Source organism: Lygodium microphyllum, chromosome 9, assembly GCF_053477565.2.
Source record: "Lygodium microphyllum isolate KBCC chromosome 9, Lygodium_microphyllum_v1.1.10, whole genome shotgun sequence".
NCBI classification, from domain to species: Eukaryota; Viridiplantae; Streptophyta; class Polypodiopsida; order Schizaeales; family Lygodiaceae; genus Lygodium; species Lygodium microphyllum.
In genome coordinates, this window is record NC_141143.1 from 103287297 (window position 1) to 103310109 (window position 22813).

The window sequence follows — 22813 nt, forward strand, 5'->3', positions numbered from 1 at the left end:
CCATGGCTCCTTGATCATCCTAAGCTATCCTACATTGTGCTTTTTGTTGAGCGAGCCCAATTTGGTTTTGGAGATCTCTTGGCTTCTTAAACTGCATAGCTCCTACATCCCATATGTTAGACCATATCTTAATTCTTTTCTTATCCAATTGCAAATTGAGGTTGTGTCACTAGTGCCATCTCGTCCCTACACATAGCATCATCTATCCAATTTGATTGTAGTAGGGAGGAGTCACCCTCGTTGTTTCCTTGGCCCTTCCATCTCAATCTACTATGATATGTTGCTAAGTTAGGAATAATAAGTGTGCTAGAGTTGACTCCTTGATTGCCAGCTTCACTCAGTTAAAGAGTCTATTTGACCATCCCAAACCTTTGGGGTCCATTGGCTATCTTAATCTAGAATCACATCACAATAAGTTGTTGGCTAGGGAAGAGAAAGAATACAATGAAAGGAGAATTTTCGCATCGAACTCTAAAAGAAAGTTGAATACAATGAGAAGGACAAATAGTCCCTGCATGCAACCTAGGTGTTAGCGAGGGCATAGATCATGATAGAAGGCAATACCAAAAAATGGAGAAGAGTACTTGCACTTTAGAGTGTGCTAAAACCTACAAGTAATAATAGTAGCCAATAGAGGGGAAATGCAATAAATAGTAGAAAATTCCCAAATCTAGCCTACCTACATTTGGTGAATAAAATAATGAAAACACCATGAAAAATGTAGATCGCCATCATAATGCTAGATGCCCCATCCCGTGTGGTGTGGATTTTGTCAAAAACCATAGAAAAAGAAATGGACTGAACTAGAAAATAAATACCTAGTGTGACTACACCTAAAACATGACTAAAAAATAAATACATGTTCTAGCTAGAGCTCTCTCCTCTATCAAAACATATGACATACTAAAATTTAGAGTTCCTAATGTCCCCATCTAACTCAGATTGAGGCTCACATGCAAGAGATGATAGACAGGACACACATGATTGCTAACACCACCTCTCTGATCCTCAATGTGGTTGAAGGCCAAAGAAGACGAAATAGTTCCAAGGATCACAAAAGAAGTGTCAAACCTAATGGTCTGTCTCACTAAGGAAACTCCTCACAATCCTAGGGATCCCCCTCTGAAGCACAAGGAGCCACGGAATCCATAGCCTCATCGCCAAGATTGTTCCCTTCTAAAAGGAATGGTGGGTACAAGCGAATCAGTAGAGGAGATGGTGGGGGATGGGATAGAACCTATGGGAGGGGTAAAGGGTGCACGATCAAGAATAGGTGCACCTATAGGAGACTACCTCGAAAGACCTTATACAATGAAAGGGAAATGGAACCTATAAAGCCCTCTCTCTTACCAACCTATTGCTAAGATAGCCCTTGTAGAAGAGTCCTCAATAAAGACAACTAGCTCAGTGAAGAAAACTTGAGGACCGAGTCTAGTAAGGCCATGAATAGAGGGAAGTGGAAAGCCTAAGTTTGGAACATGTAGGACTTTTTAAGTGGAGCTCAATGGATGACGAGTAATAATAGCAAAGTGTTAGCACTATTAATAAAACACCTATGAGAGGCCACCACAATTATTTTACCCTCAAATGGACAAAGATTGAGCAACAAACCTCCTCAAATGAGGCATATCACTGAAAGCACCGCTATTAATGAGCCAAGGCCTCTCTAAAGATGAGGCAATTGCCGAAGGATCCTTCAATATATGGATACAAAGGAGCACGGACTCATGGGTAAAAGCTAGTGAAGAAGTAAAGGAGGGCTTAGCCACATCCTTTGCTCTTGGATGAAGGTGAGGGTATTTCTTCCAACACTTCTCCTTATAATGGGTGCCCTTCCCGTAGTGTGGGCATTCAAGATTCTCTAAATATGTGTCAAAGCTCAAGGAAGACTTCAAAAGGTGAAGCTCCTTCTTATTCTTGGCCTTTCTCCTTCTCGTTACCCCCTCCCACACCTATTGTAAAAGCTTTCAAAGAAATGGATCCATTGGCTCCAATCTCCTTAAGGCACTCTTCATGCTTCAAAACAAATGATACTACTCCTAGAGAATAGTCTCTCATACCCTAGAGGTCAATAGGATAGTATAGAAAACATCATACTTAGGAGATGGTAGACAAGTAAGAAGGATCTTTGCCATATCCTCTGAAAATATTGTCCTACCATAGGGATGCAAGCTCATCTTGCATGCCTCCATTCGATTCATGTGCTCTTGCATAGAAGGGGATTTGTGAATTGAGAGCATTCGAATTTTCTTTTCTAGAGTCATGCAATGGGCAAAGGTCTTTTGATGGTAGAGAGAGGCTAACTTTGTCCAGACTTTCAAGGTGGTCCAAAGTTTGTGCACATGGACAATGATAGAATCCTGAAAGCTTATGAAAAGGAAAGACCGAGTTCTAAAATTGAGCCAACCCCATAGAGTAGCTTGGTCCATCATAGAACCAATGCATGGATCATTAGATGATGAATAGGCACGGAAATAAAATCCCAAATATTAAAGGCGTTGAGGATGCACTCTGCTTTACATGACTAAAGGGAGTAGTTCAACCCATTAAGTCGATCTTCATTTAGTAAGGAAGGAAGCATCGGCACTTGAATAAGAGGTGTTATCACAACTATGCAAGGCTTGGAGGTATGGGCTTATGGATAATTATGGAGAGAAGTAGGGGGGAGAGGGCTTCTTTGATCTTCTCGACCTAATTGAGTGAGACAAGGGCTCTAAATGTCAATCTTCAAGCCAATCTTTGCAACGAATTGACTAGTGAAACTACCTATCAAGAGAAGAAGGAAGAAGCTCCTCTTCAAAATTGTCAAACGCATTGAGCTGGTAGTAATCTATCTTTAAAAAACCTACAAGCACACTAGGAAAATTTGCATTTTGGTGTTAGGATGCTTGAAAGGAGGGTAAAATAACTACCCCCTACAAAAGGAACTTGTAGTTATCTTGCACACTTTGTAGAAGGCTTGAACAATGCAAAAAATCTGCATTCTTCATGATAGATCTACTCCAAATAGCAAGTTGAGTGTGGCCTTCCCTTCTATAGAACCTACAAGTTCTTGCATTGGTGATGATACCATGTGACAGTATGCAACATAAGAGGAAACATGAACACAAAGAGAGAAGAGAAAAATTGTAATGAAATGAGAAAATTTGCACTAAACTCTAAAAGAAAGTTGAATACAATGAGGGTTGATTTGTCCCTACACATAGCCCAAGGTATCAATGACGGTACTAGATTAGGCTCACGATAGATGGCAACACTACAAGAGGAAGAATAGTATTTGTATGTTGGAGCGTGTTGAAACCTACAACAAGTGATAATAATTGGCCAACCAATGGGCATTGCTATAAATAGTAAAAATGTCCGAATTTGGTTGACCTAGTCAAATACAGGTTGAAAATGTTGGCTGTCCTACATTTAGTGAATAAAATATTGAAAATGTTAGGGAAAATTGTTGATTGACATCGTAACATTGGCCACCTCATCCTTTGTGGTGGTGTGAATGTAGTAAAAACCATTGGAAAAGAAATTCACAGAGTTGAAAACTAACCAACCTAGTGTGAACAAACCTAAGACCTTACTAAAACAAAAATGTATGCTCTAAATAGAGCTGCCTCCTCTATCAAAGCACATGACAAACTTAATGTGAGAGCTCCTAATGTCCTAATATGAGGCTCATAGGTAGGAAATGATTGTGCATGGCTTACATGATTGCTAACATACCTCCCTTGATCTCCATAAGAATTCCCTCATCCTTTATTTCATCTTTCCCTAGCATGTCTTGGAGACTCTCCCTCCCCTTTGGAGGTTCACTGTAACACTTACTATGTGTTGAATTCCTAATTGAAAAAACCCTTACCTATAAATTTATCATGAACAAAACACCCCCTTTTCCTATTGAACTTGTGAACATCCCCCTTCATGATACCCTTATATATGTAACAATAGCTTAAAAAATGGATTTAAAAATCCATTTTATTGAATCCACATGATATACTTACATATTTGTGAGTAGCCCTCCCCCCCCACTTGGAGAATGGGAACATGGATGCCACGTAGACTATTGTGATGAGGCTAGAAAGGTTTGTGCTGCTATAAGTTTACCGACCAATCTAGTAATCACTATGTCCCATTTGCCAAACTTGTCCTTCACTTTGCTATGGAATTGTTTGAATTTGTTTTTCACAATGATACCCACATGCAAGAAGCACCCTAGGTATCTGAAGGTGATGTCAAGCCTTTTGGATCTAAGGCCTCTAACCCATTTTGAGGGGTCCTCCCAACCTAAGTAATTAACTCAACTTTATGAGCATTGATTTTTGGTCCTAAGAGCTTGGCAAAATCATAACACACTTTCAATAGCATCTTAATTGCTACTGTACAACCACTACATTGGGGTTATCATTTGTGAACATTTGTGATACAAACTTGCTTCCATCTTGGAGAGTTAATGCCTTGAGAGAATTACCTCTTGCTTTGAGTTCAAGGTTCTTGAGGTGTGGTTCGATGAGTAGCGCAAAGAGAAGAGGGGCAATAGGGTACCTCTATCTCACCGATACTTTAGAGAGAACTCTTTTGCATGGTAGTCATTAATGGAGATGAATATTATGGCATTAACAAATAACACAACTATTAGATTCAAATAAAAGGCAATATGATTCTTCATAAGCCTTTTCAAAATACATATCGACTAATAGCCAACTCTACTTCTGATTCATTGCATAGTCCATGGCTATAGCTAAAATCATCATTGCACCATGAATCCCCTAGCCTTGCATAAAGCCATATTGGAACACTTGTGATTTTGGACAATAGAAGTTTGATCCTCTTTGCCAAAGTCTTGGATACAACTTTATAGATGACGTTGAGCATTCTTAAGGGATGCCATTCAAGCGGTTTGCTCTTGTCTACACCCTCAGGGATGAGCATCACTATCCCCTATCGATGAAGCGAGATTTTGCCCTAGTACTATCTATGGATGTCATTGTAAGTATCACAAAGATCATCGGCACAAAATTTTCTAGAAATGTTGGTAAAATTTCATTGATATGCCATTATGACGCGGGGAGTTTCATCTCTTTAGTCCCATCAGAGCCCATTCAACTTCTGTGTGGTGAAAGGTATTGCAATGCAAGAGCATATCTCTTCCTAAGGATGTTGCAAGAGCATAATTTTTGCTGCAAAAGCTCTATGGAGAAAGCACAAACGTTTAATTCGAGGGATGAGGAAATGTCTTGGGCTGGAGGCTCCTTCGGTCCTCATGTGCCTTGTATATGATAGGCCTTTGGAGACACTTCAAAACGTGAAACACATGTAGGGCCGATAACGTAGCATGCCTACATGTCAAGCTGACTCAGAAGTTGGCCCTTTTCGGGAGATCATTAATTAATGAGTTATAATTATTACAATTATTGTCATTACTATTAATACTGCACCTATTCCGCAATTAGTTAATAAATATATACAGAAGCTCTCTCATTTGAACCGTCCCTTGCGCTTCTTTGATCTTCACTTGCCTCTGTCTCTGTCAGGAGTCATGACATGTGAGCCCACTCCATTTCAACCATCGCCTTCCTCCATCGAGTTCCCGTTTTGTCTCGAAGCTGCCATAACCCTTCCCGCCTAGACCCTCCTCTTTTGCCCTATCCTGCATTCTCGCGTCGATCTCTTCATCCTCTTCATTGCATGATTTCCCTCTCCTTGGTTCTATCCTAGGGTTTTCTGCTTCTCACCTCCGATCACACCCTGCCTGTCGACAACATCCGACGCCATTAAACGGAAGAAGGCTTTCAGGCTGCCATTGGTTTGTCTGCGTTCTGACGTGACTTCTGCATCCCTTTCAGCTGCCATCCACATCGGATTTTATGGTCCCGTGGACCAACAAAGTGCGGCATCACTTTCTGCAATAGCACCTGCTTTTGGTTTACTTGCAGTAGGTAACAGTTGCAGATGCTTGAAATCCTCAAGGGAGGGGTTTCCTGTCTTCGATCAAGCTCCGTATTGTATTTGGTGTGGCAAAGCTCTATATTTTATTTGGATTGGCGAACCAGTTGAAAGGCTGCAAGTCTTGATGTATGGTCAAGATGTATGGCGTTGGGATGCTGGGCAGCTACCTTACACAAGGCGTCTATGCGGTGGCGAGCCCTTTTCAACCATTTGGGGGTGCCGTGGATATAATCGTGGTGCAGCAGGAGGATGGCACATTCAAAAGCTCCCCTTGGTACGTAAAGTTCGGAGACTCTCAGGGTGCCCTCAAAAGTAGAGAAAGGATTGTTGATATATCGGTCAATGATGTCCCGGCTGGTTTTCACATGTTTCTGGATAACAAAGGTGAAGCTTATTTTGAAAAAGAAGTGGATGCTAATGAAAGTGGGGTTTTTGCACCCCCTCATACTTCACTGTTAAGCGATAGCCAACAAAATAATAACAGTGCATCTCCTGAAGGCATTATTCAGATACAGGAGGGTCCAGAACTGGCAGAGTCTGACGCATGTAGAAGTGAAAGTCCAGAACATGCAGAGGGAATGTGTAATTCTGACAAAGAGCGATCGGAGATGCTGGAGACTTCAAGCAGCTTTGCAGGTGATAGCCGTATTTGTGAAGCTTCAGTTGGTAATGATGAGCTTGATCCAGAGACAGCTTCACTAGAACAGAGGCTATTAGATCAGGAAGGATTCAATGTAGGCATGGGCTCTGAACCAACTGATGGAGTCTCAAATATTATGGAAATAAATAAGACATTAGAATCAGAGGGAGGACTGCTTTCCTCTAGTGCAGACTTAGATACGAATGCTCTTTCAGTGGGTGTTGATACCGACAATTTATCAGAATTCTTAAAAAATACAGGTGGTGTGGCAGGAGAAGAAACAGTGGTCCATCTTGACAACCAAAGAGAGACTAGCATGGAGGCGGAATGGACTGATGACACTTGTATTATTGGACTTAGTTTAGATGATCAAGCATCATCTGCTGAGATATTATCATCAGCTGATAATAGTTTAACTGTGAACCTGGATTCAGAGGTTGCAAGCTTGCGTGTTCATGATGATAATACTGATCATGGAGAGGCAGAAATGTTCATTTCAGTTGATTCTAATGTAGTAACACTTGAAAGTATAGAAGTATTGGAAAGTTTTAATATGGTTTCAGAAGACATAGCTGCATGTGAGATAGTTGAATCTGACACTTTGAATGAAAGGGACAAGTTTGATACTACTGAAGAAATGACGATCGACAACAAGCTTATTTTACCTGAAAAGATGGAACTGTTGGAGATTTCTAGCACGGACTCATGTGTTAATAGTGCATCAATGGATAAAATAGATTTCAAGCAGACTGAATGTGAGCCAACGATCTGTGCAATAGAAAATCCAGACATCACTGTAAATGATGGTTGCACAATCGAAGATAGGGGGGAAGAGTCAAGTGCTTCAGAACGGGATGTAGTTTATAAGATGGAAGAAGGCCTTGCTGCAGATGATACAAAGGACATGAACACCAAAGCTGTTACAGTTATGCCCCCTTCTAGGTGGAGCCTTTGGCCTCTATCATTCAGGAGATCCAGAACTGAGAAAATTCCTTTGTCCTCATCAAGCATGCCAAAGGAAACTATATTGGCAGCCACAAGTGTTGCAATGAAAAGTCCATATACTGAGGAGCTTCTGGAAAAAAATGGTTTTTACAAGCCCAAAGTGCCCACTTATGTCCCAACATCATCACAGCTTGCATCATTAAATTTGAAAGAGGGCCCGAACAAAGTCAGTTTTACTTTCCCAAGAGGTGCTGGGAAAACACAGGTCTGTTGGCATGTTACATTTCCCTTACATAATGGTTTCACATATTAGTTAAAAAAAGTGAGTCACTTCTCAGGCATGCAGGTGGATGCTCGGATTTATTCATGGAGGTGGAAGACCAGGATTGTCATTTCTGATGTGGATGGGACTATCACAAAGTAAGTACGTGTGTTGCATTACTGGCAAGAAACAGTTCAAGTATCAACAAGTTTATTGAGCAAAGAGTTAGACAGGTTTATATGTATACACATTTGCGATATCCACACATAGCTCAATTATATCAAAACATTGTAGTTGGAGATTGAAAAGAGTGACTCATTCACCCTAGGATATTGGTTCATAGAAATGGATTGATGAGGCTTTACTCTTATGTGGTTGAATTGCTTACATTAATTGCTAACACTTTTCAATGATAACATACCATATTCTTTTCAATGATAACATACCATATTCTTCTGGATATACTGAATTGATCGCATGGGAGAATGAGTGTGTCATTGCTTGAATGTGAAAACACTTGTATAAGTGCAGATAATGTATCCATGGTATGAGCCATTGCTATTTTCATGTAGAATTGATGACATGTTTTAGTTTTCATAATAGTTCGAGTCCCACGAAGGCTTTGCTCAAGTAAAGAAAAAATAAAAATTTGACATCGTTCTAAGATATAGCTATGGAGCATGTATTACTTAACTAAATAACTGCAATTGAATGAAATAAATCCGGACAGCTTAGCACTTGTATTGAAGGGCTTTCACTCCCTTCTTTAAATATCCATTCTTTAAGTATCAAGGGATTATAAAGCAAGACATGGCTTGATAGCTTGTATGATCATGATGAAATTAAGAAAAGGAATGTATTATTCTTCTATGACAAAGAGAGCCAAAGAAGGCTGTCGGGGAATGCTCTTAAAATTAAAACTACAAACAGAAGTTCATGCTTATGTTCGCATCTTCAAAATCCTAGCTATTATTAATGACAGGCTGGCTAGCCTTGACAAGTCAGTATCAGCTCAATACAGAGAGCTGGCAAAAGCTCAGTTGAATGTGTATATGGTCTAGTTTGACACCTGGAACTGGGTCATCCCTTGTATCTGAGCTTGGTTTTTAACTCAGCCACACAACTACGGCTCTAGCCTAACTACATGCTTAAATATGCACAATCTTGGTCATTTAAATTCTCTTTTTCCTAGCTCAATAACAGCTGAGTTTGGCTTCCTATTTCAATATTTCTTAAAAGCAATCCAAAATCAGTTTCATAATACTGAAATGTCTAGTGCTTATGTCTTTTGAAGAGAGCCAATTACAGAAGTCATCAGGAACATCAGTAGAGTTGAACAATCAGCTGGTAGCAATGTTTAACACGGGTTAAGGCTTTATTTACACAAGGAGAACAAAATGATCATCTATCACATCGGATCCCATGTCTGTGTTTATATGTATCTTATTTGGTTTGTGAGGTGGATATGAACTCACGTGAGGAAATAGATTATAATATTCACTCACTTTATGTGCAGTCACATGAGCTACTAGCCCAAGCTTAGTCTCAAACTACCTTAGTTGATAGATTGGTGTGCACATGGCACTTGCTACTTTCAAGGAGATTCATCATGGTTTAAATTTTTATAACTTGACGAGAGTTTTGTGTTTATATGTATCAAAGGAGATTTTGCTGTTAAGATGTGTAATTAATGGAGTGCAGGTCTGATGTTTTGGGCCAAGTAATGCCTCTTGTTGGAAGAGATTGGAGTCAGTCTGGAGTCACACGGCTTTTTTCTGCCATTAAGGTGATTTATCTCTGCATTTCTTATTGGACTTTTTTAAGCCTTACTAGAACTAGTCTTTGAAGAAGCAGTTTCATGCACTCTTGTAAGAAACCAATCGTTTAGTCCATTTCTGTATCCTTGTTCCTCAATGGGCTAAGCAAGAGATCTGTTAAGATTTTAAGTTGAAGGAGAGATTCATAAAGTTTAATCAAGAAGAAAGATGTTTTGAAGATTTTCTGGAACACGATCATTTTGCATCTATAGGAACTTTATAGTTTGTTTGAAGCAATGTGATTTTTCTCTCTTCCAATGAAATCTCAGTAAGCAGTGTGAATGCCATGTCCTCCAATGAAAACTCCTGTTAATGATAAACAATCTCATTCCTAAGTTGCACATCTTGTTTAATGATCTGTTGGATTGGGGAAATTTGCTACAAACAGAGACTGTAACCAATGCTTTTGAGAGATGAGACCAGAAAAATTGTGCAAAGGTTAGGAAGACACACTGATATTTTTTATGCTCGGCTAAGCCACATTACAATAAACATGAGCATCAGTTCATTTTTGAATGACAGTTGGCACAAGGGTTGATCCTGTCCCAAAGTTGCCCCTTGTTGAAAGGAGCTCCTTTGTCTTTGGATGTAGGTTGTCAATTGAGAGGCTTGATGCTGAACCCACATGAATGGCATGAGAGCTGATCTTGTCAAGGAATCTCCATTGTCTTGGATGTAGGGGGTTGAGCATTAGGCTTTGTGATGAACTCCTGCAAATTGTTGTTGTGAGGATAGGCTTGGCCTGTAGATTTCTGGAATAGTTGGTGCCATGCAAAGTGCAAACCTTTGGGAGGTTGCGCAAGATAGGAACTCGAACACATGCTATTTATAGAGATTGACAAGGGCATGTGACCAAGTTTGTTTGATAGGGTTTTACAACTAGCTGACTATCCACCCATGTTTGATTTTTCACACAACTATGCCTACATGCCAGATCTTTTGCTCCTTCCTATGAACCACACTGTTGAATCTGGAAGTTGGAGATTATGATTTAAAAAGATGCACCTTGGTCCTTCGATCTAGGATCTTAGATTACGGAAAGAGGATCCATAAACCAAAGCACAAGTGTGTACAGCCATGCAGGTTGTGGGCTACCAACAGAGTGCTCCAAGACTGATTCTCTCTAGCAGGATGCAGTGTGCATGTATTAGATCAATGATGACATGGAGAAGTGGGCTATACATAAGCATGAATAAAGATAAATAATGATCACATCAACCAGCCATAAATGCCATCATAAATGCTGGTCGGCCAAGGTAAAAAAGTACTGCCCATACAATAATAATGCTTTCAAATGCTGAGGCAAAGAAATGGCGGCAGAACCCATGAAATTTACTATGCCAACATGATTGGGCAAACAAAAGCGCATGCTAGTACTGATTGTAGCTGTTGTCTCTCCTTTAGTGTAGGCAATTTCCCCTTGTGGATGGATCATGACTTTAAGTAAAGTTTAGTACTTGGGTTTTACTTTCCTGCCCTTTTTTTTCACCCTTTGCCTCTTGAGTTTCACACTTTTGGGCATTTTCAACCTTAAAATTAAGGCTCACCACTTTTTGGCACAAATACTTTTCTTAATAATCAAGGCATAAACGATGTTAGATCTGAAAAGAAACTATACCTGAGTTCATTATTTCCGAGTCAATGTATTCTTGTTCTTTCATTCAGTTCTTCATTAGTATGCTTCAGTCGCTCCACATTTCTCTGACATGGTATCAGAGCCAAAGCATCTTGGTTTTGGTGCTGTCTTCTGTTTTTGACTCCTGTTTCTGGTCTGATCTATCCTCCTTAACTGCTGCAACCTTGCATTTTGCTGCAATTGTCATTCAGCTTGCCTGGGCAAATCATTTTTCAGTTGGTGGCAGTTTTCAACTGTTGAAGCGTGGGCAGCCCTGTGTAATCTATGTTTTCAGTGTTGAACCTTGCATTTTGACAGTTGTACCGTGTTGTGATCAGCCCAGCCATTGTTTTCATTCAGCTGCTGATATTTCTCCTTGCTTTGCACTTGTTTTTTCTTCTTTTCTTTGGTAGATGTCAACTTTGACAACTTGCACTTCATCCTTTCTGCACTTTATTTCAACCTGATCTACACACTCGAGGGAAGGTTCATATGTGTCAGTTGTCATTCCTCTATTCACCACACACTCCACATACACTTTCTCTCTCTTCCTACTTGAATTGTTAAACTTATGCTATTAGGCTTATAAATCATAGGTGCCTTAGTTATTCTCTCTAAAACGCGTACTTATCTTCTTTTTTGTGTATCATCTATCAACAACTCCTCCATATTGTAACCCTGATGACAAACTTGAAGGCCCTAACTACTTAACTTTGAAATGTGATAATGAAAGTATGGTTTGTTCAAAAGCATATTTGTTTTGTATTTTGGCTTGCGTCCTTGATAACCCTCTTTGGAGAGAGAGAGAGAGAGAGAGAGAGAGAGAGAGAGAATCAACACTTAATTTACGAAAAAAAAGAATCAACACTTAAGTCTTAAAATCTAGAGAGAGATCATATCAACCATAATTCGTGAAATTTGAGATATAATAATCAAGTTTCAACAATAATAAAGATTCAAAACATTGTAATCAGCAATGGATTGTCGCATTCATGATATAACATTGTAGTCAAAAATGTTGCATAAGTCCAACAAGTGTGCATTGTAAAGACACAAAATATGCACTAAACTTTAAAGTCTAAATATCCAAGTTACAAGAGTCTCAATTTCCAAGTCAATACTCTAAAGTTTCAAAAGGCTAGCCACTAAGTGCTTTGATTAATGGAAGATGGCTCCATTGTGCCTGAATGCTCGTCTTGCTGAACAACATCCTTGCTATCACCATCACCATCATTATCATCATTGCAATTTTTTTCCCAACGTATAAAAGAATCAGCCTTTGCAACTGATGTACGAGCTAGCAAGCGAAGATTGGAGCTCACATAAACTAGGTCATTCGTCTTCATTGCACCAAGAAGATTTCTTTTCTTTGAGTGAATGTGATTGAATGAGCTTTATAGTTGCTCTAAACAAGAAGAGCTAATTGTTTGGCTAAGAATACGAATAGTCAAACTTTGCAACTCTAGAGCTTTTGCCCCGTAGTCCTTCCACCATAAAGCAACCCAATATTTATCTTATTCTCTAGTGCATCCTTTGTACCAAACATCCCTAATGTTTGCCGATACACAGAGAGCTGATTTTTAATTTGCACTGCATTTCACGGCTAGGGTAAAGCCTTGCAAGCAATGTGTTCCAACCTTGATCACCTCAAGGTCTCTTTTTTGCATCTTTTCTTGAAATTGAGGATCAAGCACATATGTTGCAGTATGCATAGGAGAGTCATACTCATTCCATGTATTGATGTATAATTCCTTGATTTGCTCATACCTGGCTGCGTTTGGTTTCAAACTCTCCAACCTCTCAATCATGCGATCCATACCTTCATAGATCTTTCCAATGCATGGATCCTTGCCATCTGCAAGCCTCAACATGTGCATAATAGGATCAACCATTTGGTTGGTGTGATTCACCTTGTCCTAAAAATTTCTATTAGTGACATACGCATTACATAACACAGCAGTAGCAGTGGTAGCCCCAATCCAATTTTCATACTCATCACTAGCAAATAACTCTCTAATTGCACCTTTTATAACGTGCCCGTCTATTGGCTATCCAAGTACGTTTTAGTGGACCATCGAGAAACGAATCTAAGCATCGTTGCTCAGCACTTCCACGGACCTGAAACTTGAGTCCTTAGTGGTCAAGATCTCCTGACAACATTCTAGAGTCGGGTCTTGGATATCCTACTTTACGCAGAGATACCCAAGCCGAAGCAGACCCATGCCGCACTTAGTACAAAAGAGAATGGAAAACAAGAGGGATGCACTACTCAACCTCTCTACCTGTAGGGCATAGTCCCATTCCGGTCCCTTAAAATGGCATGAATCAGGTTTTAACCTATTAATATTTAAAGGTCGAATGATAGTAAAACCTTGTGAGAAGCCTCCGAGTTCTTTGGGACCATCTTGTCGTAGGACAGACCCGTTGCGGGTTTTGCCCACGCGCTTCCCTTGATAGCTTTAGTTTTCTAACTAGGTCCTATCACATTTATGTGTGACATTCAAAATTAGCTTCCTTAATTAAGCCTTTTAGAAAACGGGGTTCGTTTGCGTAATTTACAGCATAAACATAAATACAAAGTACGCAATCCTTTTGACAAACAAGTCTCTTAATTTATTTTTCAGTTAATCTTTGTCTCTTGCTTATACAGGAGAATTATGTACCCCTTTTGTCCAACAGAAGTACTTGGTCCAAATCACATAGCACTATAATTTCTATCCTTTACCTAGAATAGGATCTTCCAAGAAAACATTCCTTTATTCCCATGGCAACTTGTCATCATAGATCCTTGCCATGCATTTACCATCAAGCATAAGCACTTGGAGTAATCATCCAAATTACATCGTAACAATCAGTTTAATGCAAAAAACATTTAAGACGATGTTAGATCAATCAATAAAACAATGATATTCTTTTCAACATTGCAGGAATGGTCGCGATAACCTTCCATCGCATATTTGCTCTCTCCCTTGGGATCAGGAGTGTTTCTACGTAAGATTTACTTAACACACCCTTCTTTTGACTAAGGCATATGTTAAAGTTTCAACATTGTACAAGGCCTAAGTTCTCTTAATCTCTTACATTGATTGATAACTCGGCCTTTCTTCAACAAGTACAAAAGCATCAATCATTCCTTTGACTTTTATTTCCTAATCCTTGAGCTCTTCGCTTGCCCTAGAGTTGTTGTTGCATCTAGCCCAACCCCGAATATGATTGATAAACATAGTTGCTATCAGACAGATTTCAAGGCATCTTAGTCCTAACCCTTATGGTCGTTGTTTGTGTTAACTACGCACTAGAGTTTGGAGATTGAATTTCCTCTAGGATAGATTACTTACCATGTGATCTGTCAAGCATGCAAGCTCAATGTACTTTCAGTGTGGTAAGATACTTTATCTATTGTTTTCTAGGAAAGGAGAGTCGACAATACCTTGGAACCTTGTATGCCGTTCATGCTACGTATGGATTTGTTGCATAGCATCTAGATGCAACTAACTTCCCTAGATACATGCGCTTCGTAAACTCCATCTTTCGAATTTTGGGATGAATTTATTCTTTTCAATAATCCCGTGTTTTAGTTCGGGTCTAATGTATCTCACGTGTGAATCAAAGCGAGCATTCATTAATTTGGAAATACATTACTTATATCCAGTACCATGCTTGGATTGGCAGTGATGCCTTCGCTTGCGGCTTTGTTGCTCGTGGAGGGATTGCCATCTGGGTGCGACAATATTCGCTTGGGTGCCATCCTTGATCTCTTCTCTTTTAGATGCGTTTTGCACAGGACTTTCGTGTTTTGTGCTCGATTAGCGAGGGCCAGTTGGGGAGCAAAATGTGCTTACGATTGAGGGATAAACTTGCGGAAACGGGGTATAGGTTCACGACAAAGGAGAGAGAAGGAACGCGTGGGACATCCTCTAAGGAGGGGAAGGGGAGAACCTTCAAGGAGTCTTTCTCCCTCTCACACTCTCTCTCTCTCTCCCCCTCTCCCTCTTCTTCTTTTTCTCCCCTCTCTTCTTCCTTTTCTTCTTCTTCTTTCTTACTCTCTCTCTCTTGCTTTTTTTCTCTTCTCCTCTCTTCTCACCTTACCTTCCCTCTTTCTCTCTCTCTCTCTCTCTCTATAGCAAAAGGGGGGACTCTCTCACGACAGCCTAATGGGGCAAGGGGTGGTATTGCTTGTTCTCCTTTTGAGGGGGGGAGGGGGGATTTTATAGGCGATAAGGGGGTATTATTGAAAGGGGGACGTGGAGTAGTAGTGGTTTGCCCCCACCCACCACTTGTCGGCCTGTAGTAACGGGTTAGGCACGAAGATCGAGACAATCAATCTTTATGCGCAACGAGAGACAGAGAGAGTGAGAGAGCAGAGCAAAGAGTGCACGTTTTTAGGTACAATGATGACTGTGTATCTTTAGGTTTTTAGATAGATATATATGTGTAAGTACAAGTGCTAAGGGTGTGTTCACACCCGAGCACATTTAAAGGCATGAGGGCCTTTATTCCCAATAACCTCCCACCTAAAGGCAATGTGCCTTAAGAGGAGAAAAGAATCAACTCAGTCTAGGTATGTACAAAGCTGAAATACATATATCTATCCAACTTCCATCATTTGTCGGCAATGAGCAAACCGCTCTGTTGAAAGACCCTTCGTGAGAAGGTCTATAGGATTATCATCTGTATGTACTTTGACAAGCTCAATGCTCTTGCTGTCAAGTACATCTCTAATGAAGTGATACTTTACTTGTATGTGCTTTGCCTTGGTATGAAAGACAGGATTCTGTGCTAGCATGATAGCACTCTGACTATCACAATGGAGAACAGGTAACTCTGTGATGCCAAGCTCTTCCACCAGACATGAAAGCCATAAAGCCTTCTTGCATGCCTCAGTGGCAGACATACTCTTTCTCTGTAGTAGACAATGCAACACACTTTTGTAGTCTGGAGATCCGAGGGATCGCTCCTCTTGTGAAAGTAAACACATACCCAGAAGTGGACTCCCTGCAATCCGCATGACCAGCATAGTTTGCATCCGTAAAGCCAACAATAGATGCCTTTTACTTCCCAAAGCAAATGCACAACTCCTTTGTGCCTTTGAGGTATCTCATAATACCTTTCACTGCATCCCAATGCTTCTTGCCAAGGGTTGCCATGTATTTGCTAACCATTCCCACTGTAAAGGCAATGTCAGGACGTGTAGCCACCATAGCATACATCAAATTGCCAACAATTGAAGCATATGGTATCTTGGCCATTTCAATTTCAGCCTTCTCATCATCAGATGTAGGGCTGTCCTCTGCACTGAGTTTCACATATGGAGGCAATGGAACCCCAATTGTTTTCCCTCCCTCCATATTGAAACGCTGCAAAACCTTGGACATATACTCCTGCTGAGATAGATAGAGTGATCCTTTTGACCTATCTCTGAGTATTCGCATGCTAAGAATGTGAGTTGCATCACCAAGATCCTTCATGTCAAAGCTGCTATGAAGACTTTGCTTCAGTGAGTCCAAGGCATGAGTATCCCTGCCAGCAATCAGCATGTTATCAACATACAAAACCAAGATAATCAGGCTGCTATCTGCTGCCTTCTTGGTATACAAGCAGTGATCCACTTGACTTCTATGAAAGCCTTGAGACTGCATGAATGCATCAAACTTATGATAGAATTCTCTTCGTGCTTGTTTCAGCCCATACAAACTTCTTTTGAGTTTACATACTATCTTCTCTTTCTCTTTTTCCACAAACCCTTCAAGCTACTGCATATATATGTCTTCATGTAGATCACCATTTAAAAATGCAATCTTTACATCCATTTGTATGAGCTCCATATCCTCAATTGCAACCAAGCCCAAAATGGTTCTCAATGTAGTCAACTTGACTATCGGAGAGAAAATCTCATCAAAGTCAATTCCATACTCTTGCTTGTACCCCTTTGCAACCAAATCTTGCTTTGTACTTTGGTGAGGAACCAGAAGTGACCTTCATCTTGTAAACCCATTTGCATTGAAGGGTTTTCTGCCTTTTAGGCAACTGCACCAAGTCCCAAGTGCCATTTTTCTCAAGAGATACCATCTCTGACAACATGGCTTTATACCATTTCTTGCTGTCTTGTTTGTCCATTGCTTCCTTGAAGCAAGATGCTTCGCCATAGTCTGTCAACATGACATAATCAGCCACATTATTTGCACCAGGAACAAATCTGTCAAGTTGTCTAGTAGCCCTAGACGATCTCCTAACCCAATGATCATTGTTTGCTGGCTGTTCCTGCAAATTTCCATTTTCAGCATGCTGTCCTGGCATTTCAGCTTGCAAATCAGCATTAACAACTTGTTGGCCTGGTTATTCTTGCACATGTGGTGGCTCATTATCTTGGGCAATAGCTGGCTGATCATTAAGTGAACGGCTGCCATAACAGCCTCTGCCCAAAAACCATGGGGTAATGCAGTATGAGACAGCATCGTACAGACCTTATCCTGGATGGTCTGATTTATACGCTTTGCAACTCCATTTTGGGGTGGATTATGAGGGGCAGTGAGCTCCCTCTTTATCCCTTTGCTGTCACAAAATGCATGAAAGGCCTTGGACACATATTCCTCACCATTGTCAGAGCAAAGACACTTAAGTGTCTTATCTGTTTGATTTTCAGCCAATGCCAAGAATATTTTGAACTTGTCAAGCACTTCATCCTTGCTATGAATAGGATAAATCCATACCTTTCGTGTAGCATCGTCGACAAAGGTGATGAAATATTTATTTTCCCCTAAAGATAATCCTGGCATCTGACATACATCTGAATGTACTAACTCTAGAGGAGAAGATCTCAAAGAAAGAGACTTTTTATGAGACGTTTGTGCATGTTTACCATAAATACAATGATCACAATGCTCAAAATTAGCACAGCGAAGACAAGACAAGTAATCTAAATGAGAAAGCACTTTCATTCTTGTTTGACTCATGTGTCCCAACCGACCATGCCACAAAGAAACACTTGGCTGCTCGGTCACGGCAACAACATTGTTACACACACTAGATACATGAAGTGGATACAAAGTCTCACTCTTGCAACCTCTGGCAATCTCTCTAGATCCCTTACAGATCTTCCATTTTCCATCACCAAAGGTGGTATAAAAACCATCATCATCTAGCTGCCCTGTGCTAATCAAGCTCTTCTTGAGCTGAGGTACATGCCGTACATGTCGAAATGTAAAGATAGAGCCATGCTGAAACTGCAACTGCACATTGTCAATACCTGCAATGTCACATGCATAGTTGTCCCCAAGATGGACAACACCATGTTGACTCCCTGTATAGGCAGAGAACCACTCACGATGAGGGCTGACATGAAAGGAAGCACCTGAATTGAGAATCTAGGTATGCATGTCACCTCTTCTGTAAGTAAAGCATGTGCACCAAAGTGCGAAGAGACAAAGAGTATGTCACTCCTACTATCATTGTCATGAGTGACTACATTCATCTCTTCAATCTTTACACTACTCTTCTTAGGCTGATTGTCCTTCTTCTCTTCCTTGCTATCATTTGTATTCTTGCCTTTTCCTGTCTCTTTCTTCCAATTGTAGCAGTCACATTTAAAGTGACTCTTCTTGCCACAATGATGGCATTCAACATCTTTGCCACGTGATTTACTGCGTCCCTTGCTATCATATTTACCTTTTTGCTGTGATCTGCCCCTAGTATGCAAAGCACTGGAAGACTTATTGGATGCATTGTTCTGCCGATTCATTTCTTCCATGAGTAGAGCACTCTCTACATCAACATACATACAAAAGGATTACATTAGAATTGCTCATAGCAGTCCTGAATGTATCCCAACTCTTTGGTAGAGTGCAAAGCAAGAAAGTAGCCTTAAATTCCTCATCAATCATGAAACTTCAAGGCAACCAGCTGGCTCAAAATGGAATTAAACTCACTCAAGTGAGTAGACATTGCTGTACCCTCTTTCATACGTAAATCTATAAGCTTTTTCAGCCAATACACTTTGGTTGCAGCACTCTTTTGTGCATACAGTTCTTCCAGTTTAGTCCATATAGCATATGCAGAATCCAAACCTTCAATGTTAAACAACAAGGCATTAGAAACCAATAGCTCTATGGTTAAGCGTGCAAGCTCATTTAACTCATCCCAATTGTCCCGTTCCATATCTACGGGCTTTGCCCGTTGTGTTTTGATCGGATTTGCCTGCTTCTTTTGCAATAGGATATTGTAGCACTGCTTTTGCCTAATTGCAAAGTTATGTGCTCCTTCAAGCTTCTTTATGTGCATTTAAGTACTGCTGTCATTGCTGCCAGCCATGATTTTCAGCCCAAATGTGACAAAAAAATCAGCAAATGCAGTCCCAAACCTGTCACCCAAGTGACCAAGGTACAAACAAGTACCAACCAGCAATAAATGACCACGTAGAAGCACAGTTTTCAGATCTGTAAATAAATTTTCAGAAGCACCAAACCATGTGCTACAGCATTCCACAACTGATTATAGCTGTTCCAAGGGCATATACATCACATTACATGAGAAATCCCAAATTTTAGCTGCAATTTCTGTTGTACATGTACCCACGGGCATAAGATTTGACATGAACAGTCAAAAGCCCCAAAACTTTTGTGCTCAAAGCATCAACCACACATCTGCATTTTCTCTGTCATGCATAGAACAAGCCAATTTTGCCAAAATAGAGCAATTTCAGCAAAACCCCCAAATTTTATCAAGTGTTGATGTCCAAATTGCATGGAATTCAACCTACATGTACATAAAATGACCAAATGCTGCACAGATTTTACCTAAACTGCAAAAGCCCCAAATTGCACGGGGTCCAATGTGTATCAATGTCGAGAAGTTAGGTAAATTTCTACCCAATTTGTGCATGTACATGAAAAGCCCCAAATGTCGCATGCAAAATGTCACAAATTCTTGCAATTCTGAGACAGATATCACTGTTGCATCTTGCTTGCACCAAATCTGGACAAATCCCCAAGTTTTCCAAGTCTTTCGTGCACTAATTTCAGCGAAATTGAAAGAATTTCACTAAAATGTGAAAAGCCTCAAAATTCCCAGGCAAATGTGCTATGACTTTGCAATTTTTGAGTCAGATTGTCTAGTTTTGCTTTAAGATCGCCAAATTTGGGAAAAGCTCCAAATTTTTGGCTCGATTTTGCACAGATTTGAGATTTGTGCCTTTAGCGCATACCAAGACAAGTGGTAATTGAAGAGATTTTTTTTTTTGATTTAAAAAAACAACTGAACGAAGGGGGAGGGGGGAGCCGTTGACCCTCGTGCGACTGACGGCTGCTATCGCTAGTCCGTCACGTGAGCGTGCGCATGCTCGTTGGACCTGTCCGTCGCGCATCTAGCTGCGTGCTGTTGTGTGGTCGTCGCTTGGTCGTTTGCAATCCCGTGGTCGTCCTTTGGTTGCCTGCAGTTGTGTAGTCGTCTGCAGCCCGCTAGGCTTGCGAACCAAACTGTCCGTCGATTGTCCCACCTAGGCTGCCTGACCACCGCGTTGGTCTCGTTTGATTGACGTTGACTCGTCAGTTTTGTTCGCACGCTAGTAAGTGCCTGCTGGTCTTTCGCTCGACTGCTCTTTGCACCTGTCGATTGTCGACTGTTGCTTGTCGAGTCCACTTGAGACTCCTGTAACACCTTAGCTGTCTCTTGCCCGCTCTGATACGAGTTTGTAGTGATGGGTTAGGCACGAAGATTGAGACAATCAATCTTTACGCGTAGTGAGAGACATAGAGAGTGAGAGAGAGTAGAGAGTGTGCACGTTTTTAGGTACAATGACGAGTGTGTACCTTTAGGTTTTTAGATAGATATATATGTGTAAACACAAGTGCTAAGGGTGTGTTCACACCCGAGCACATTTAAAGGCACGAGGGTCTTTATTCCCAACATGGCTTGAATGGCGCTGTGGAGGGGTAGTAGGTCTGTGGCCTCCCCCTTGTCGATGTTATCAACATCGCCTCCTTTCTCATCAGCATCAACGTCCTCCTTCCCCTTGTCGTCATCCTCTCACCCCGCCACGTTGTTCATCCTTTTCTCCCCCCCTTGCTACTTGTCGGCGACGGCAGGGGGGGAAAGGAATTAAAAAAATTTTCATTTTTAATTTACAAAGGGGGAGGGGGTGGTTTCTATGCAGCGAGGCGGGGGGGGGGGGATGGAATATTACACCTTTGCAATAGTGCAATCGACCAAGCATAAGAAAATTATATGCAAATCCTGTATTCAAGTATTTGAGAAGTTCTTTGTTACTTCTCTTGCGAAACTCAGCATGCAAGTATTGATGATTACATATAAATGTGATAATCTTGTTGCCTTTCGCAACAAGAGATGCAATCCATGGCAAGTCCCCAATATCCATCAACAAGTTATTCAAACAATGCGCCATGCATGGACTAAAGGTGATATGTGGATACATTGCCATTAAAATGTTTCCTGTTGCCTTGCTTGTAGGTTCACCATTTGCCACAAATTGCACTACATCTTTTGCCCAACAGCTTGCACTGCCTCGCACCACTCGGATGCCAATACATCTGCACTCTTTTCAGTCTCTGAAGCATCATGACTACCAATGAAGTATACATCCCCATGAGAATATGTGACAATGCTATGTATGGACCTATGGCGTGTGTCACTCCATCCATTTGCTATCAATGTCACTCCATTTCTTGCCCATTGATTGCGAATATTTGTTGTTGCTATCTCTATGGCTACTTTCTCCTTTTGAAGCAATGTAGTCTTGATAGTTTTTGATGAAGGGGGCTTATATGTGGGTCCATACTCTGCAATCTTTGTCACCATATTTAAAAAATAAGGTGACCTGGCTGATTTGAATGCAATATGGTCATGGTAAAAAAAGCATGCCACTACTGCATTTGTTTTCTCTTTTTTCTTTGGTTCGCATGAAGTGTGCAATGAACGACTTGCTACCACTGATGGCCCACAAGAAGGTTGCATAGCCACTAATCCTAGTGGTCTTTTTGCATGAAGCACCATGCCCTGTTGGCCTTGGAGACCATGTTGTTGGATCCACTGCTATATTTGAAATCCTCTTAGTATGTGAATTCCCCATAGAAGTGGCTATGCGGTCAAGTAACTCCTGCCTTTTCTCAATAGATACATTGGTGCAAAAACGCACCTCTTTTCCCTCCTCATGTAGAAGATGGGCTCTCACTTTATCAGCCCCACTTGTGCGAGCATAAGAGTAAAGCTTGCATTTCCAAGGGCGAGCCCCTCCACCTCTCAATGGCACCCCTACATCTACCTCATCCCACCATGAACAAGTAGTGCTTTGACTTCGTCCGGTTGTTGACGAAGTACTTACTAAGGATGATGAAGATCCCATAGATGTCAATGTTGCTATCTATATAAAAGTGACAAATAATCAGTAAAGTGTAATGAAATTGCAGAAATTTGTAGCCAAAATTTCAACATGCATGTGTTAAATGTTTGCTAAAAATGCCCGAACTTTGGTACTACTTCAGCCTGGATTCATTTTATTGAAAATGCCACAAATGTGGGGCATTCCAGCCTGCATTCCCTTGCTGAAAATGCCCCAAAATTTGGCATATTTTCAGCTCCCA

The 22813-nt window shown here is 40.8% G+C and overlaps 1 protein-coding gene across 2 annotated transcripts in view; it reads left to right on the forward strand.

Moving 5' to 3' along the window:
• Window positions 1-5491: 5491 nt before the first annotated feature.
• The window catches only part of PAH1 (Lipin family protein), a 28454-nt gene continuing 11132 nt past the window's right edge, over window positions 5492-22813 (forward strand). For both annotated transcript variants that reach the window (XR_015691889.1, XM_087684893.1), the window contains exons 1-3: window positions 5492-7793; window positions 7875-7948; window positions 9492-9576. Coding sequence is in view for 1 of the 2 variants with exons in the window: in XM_087684893.1 (XP_087541019.1) it covers window positions 6072-7793; window positions 7875-7948; window positions 9492-9576 (1881 nt within the window). In the remaining variant the exon portion in view is untranslated. The remainder of the gene's footprint in view (window positions 7794-7874; window positions 7949-9491; window positions 9577-22813) is intronic.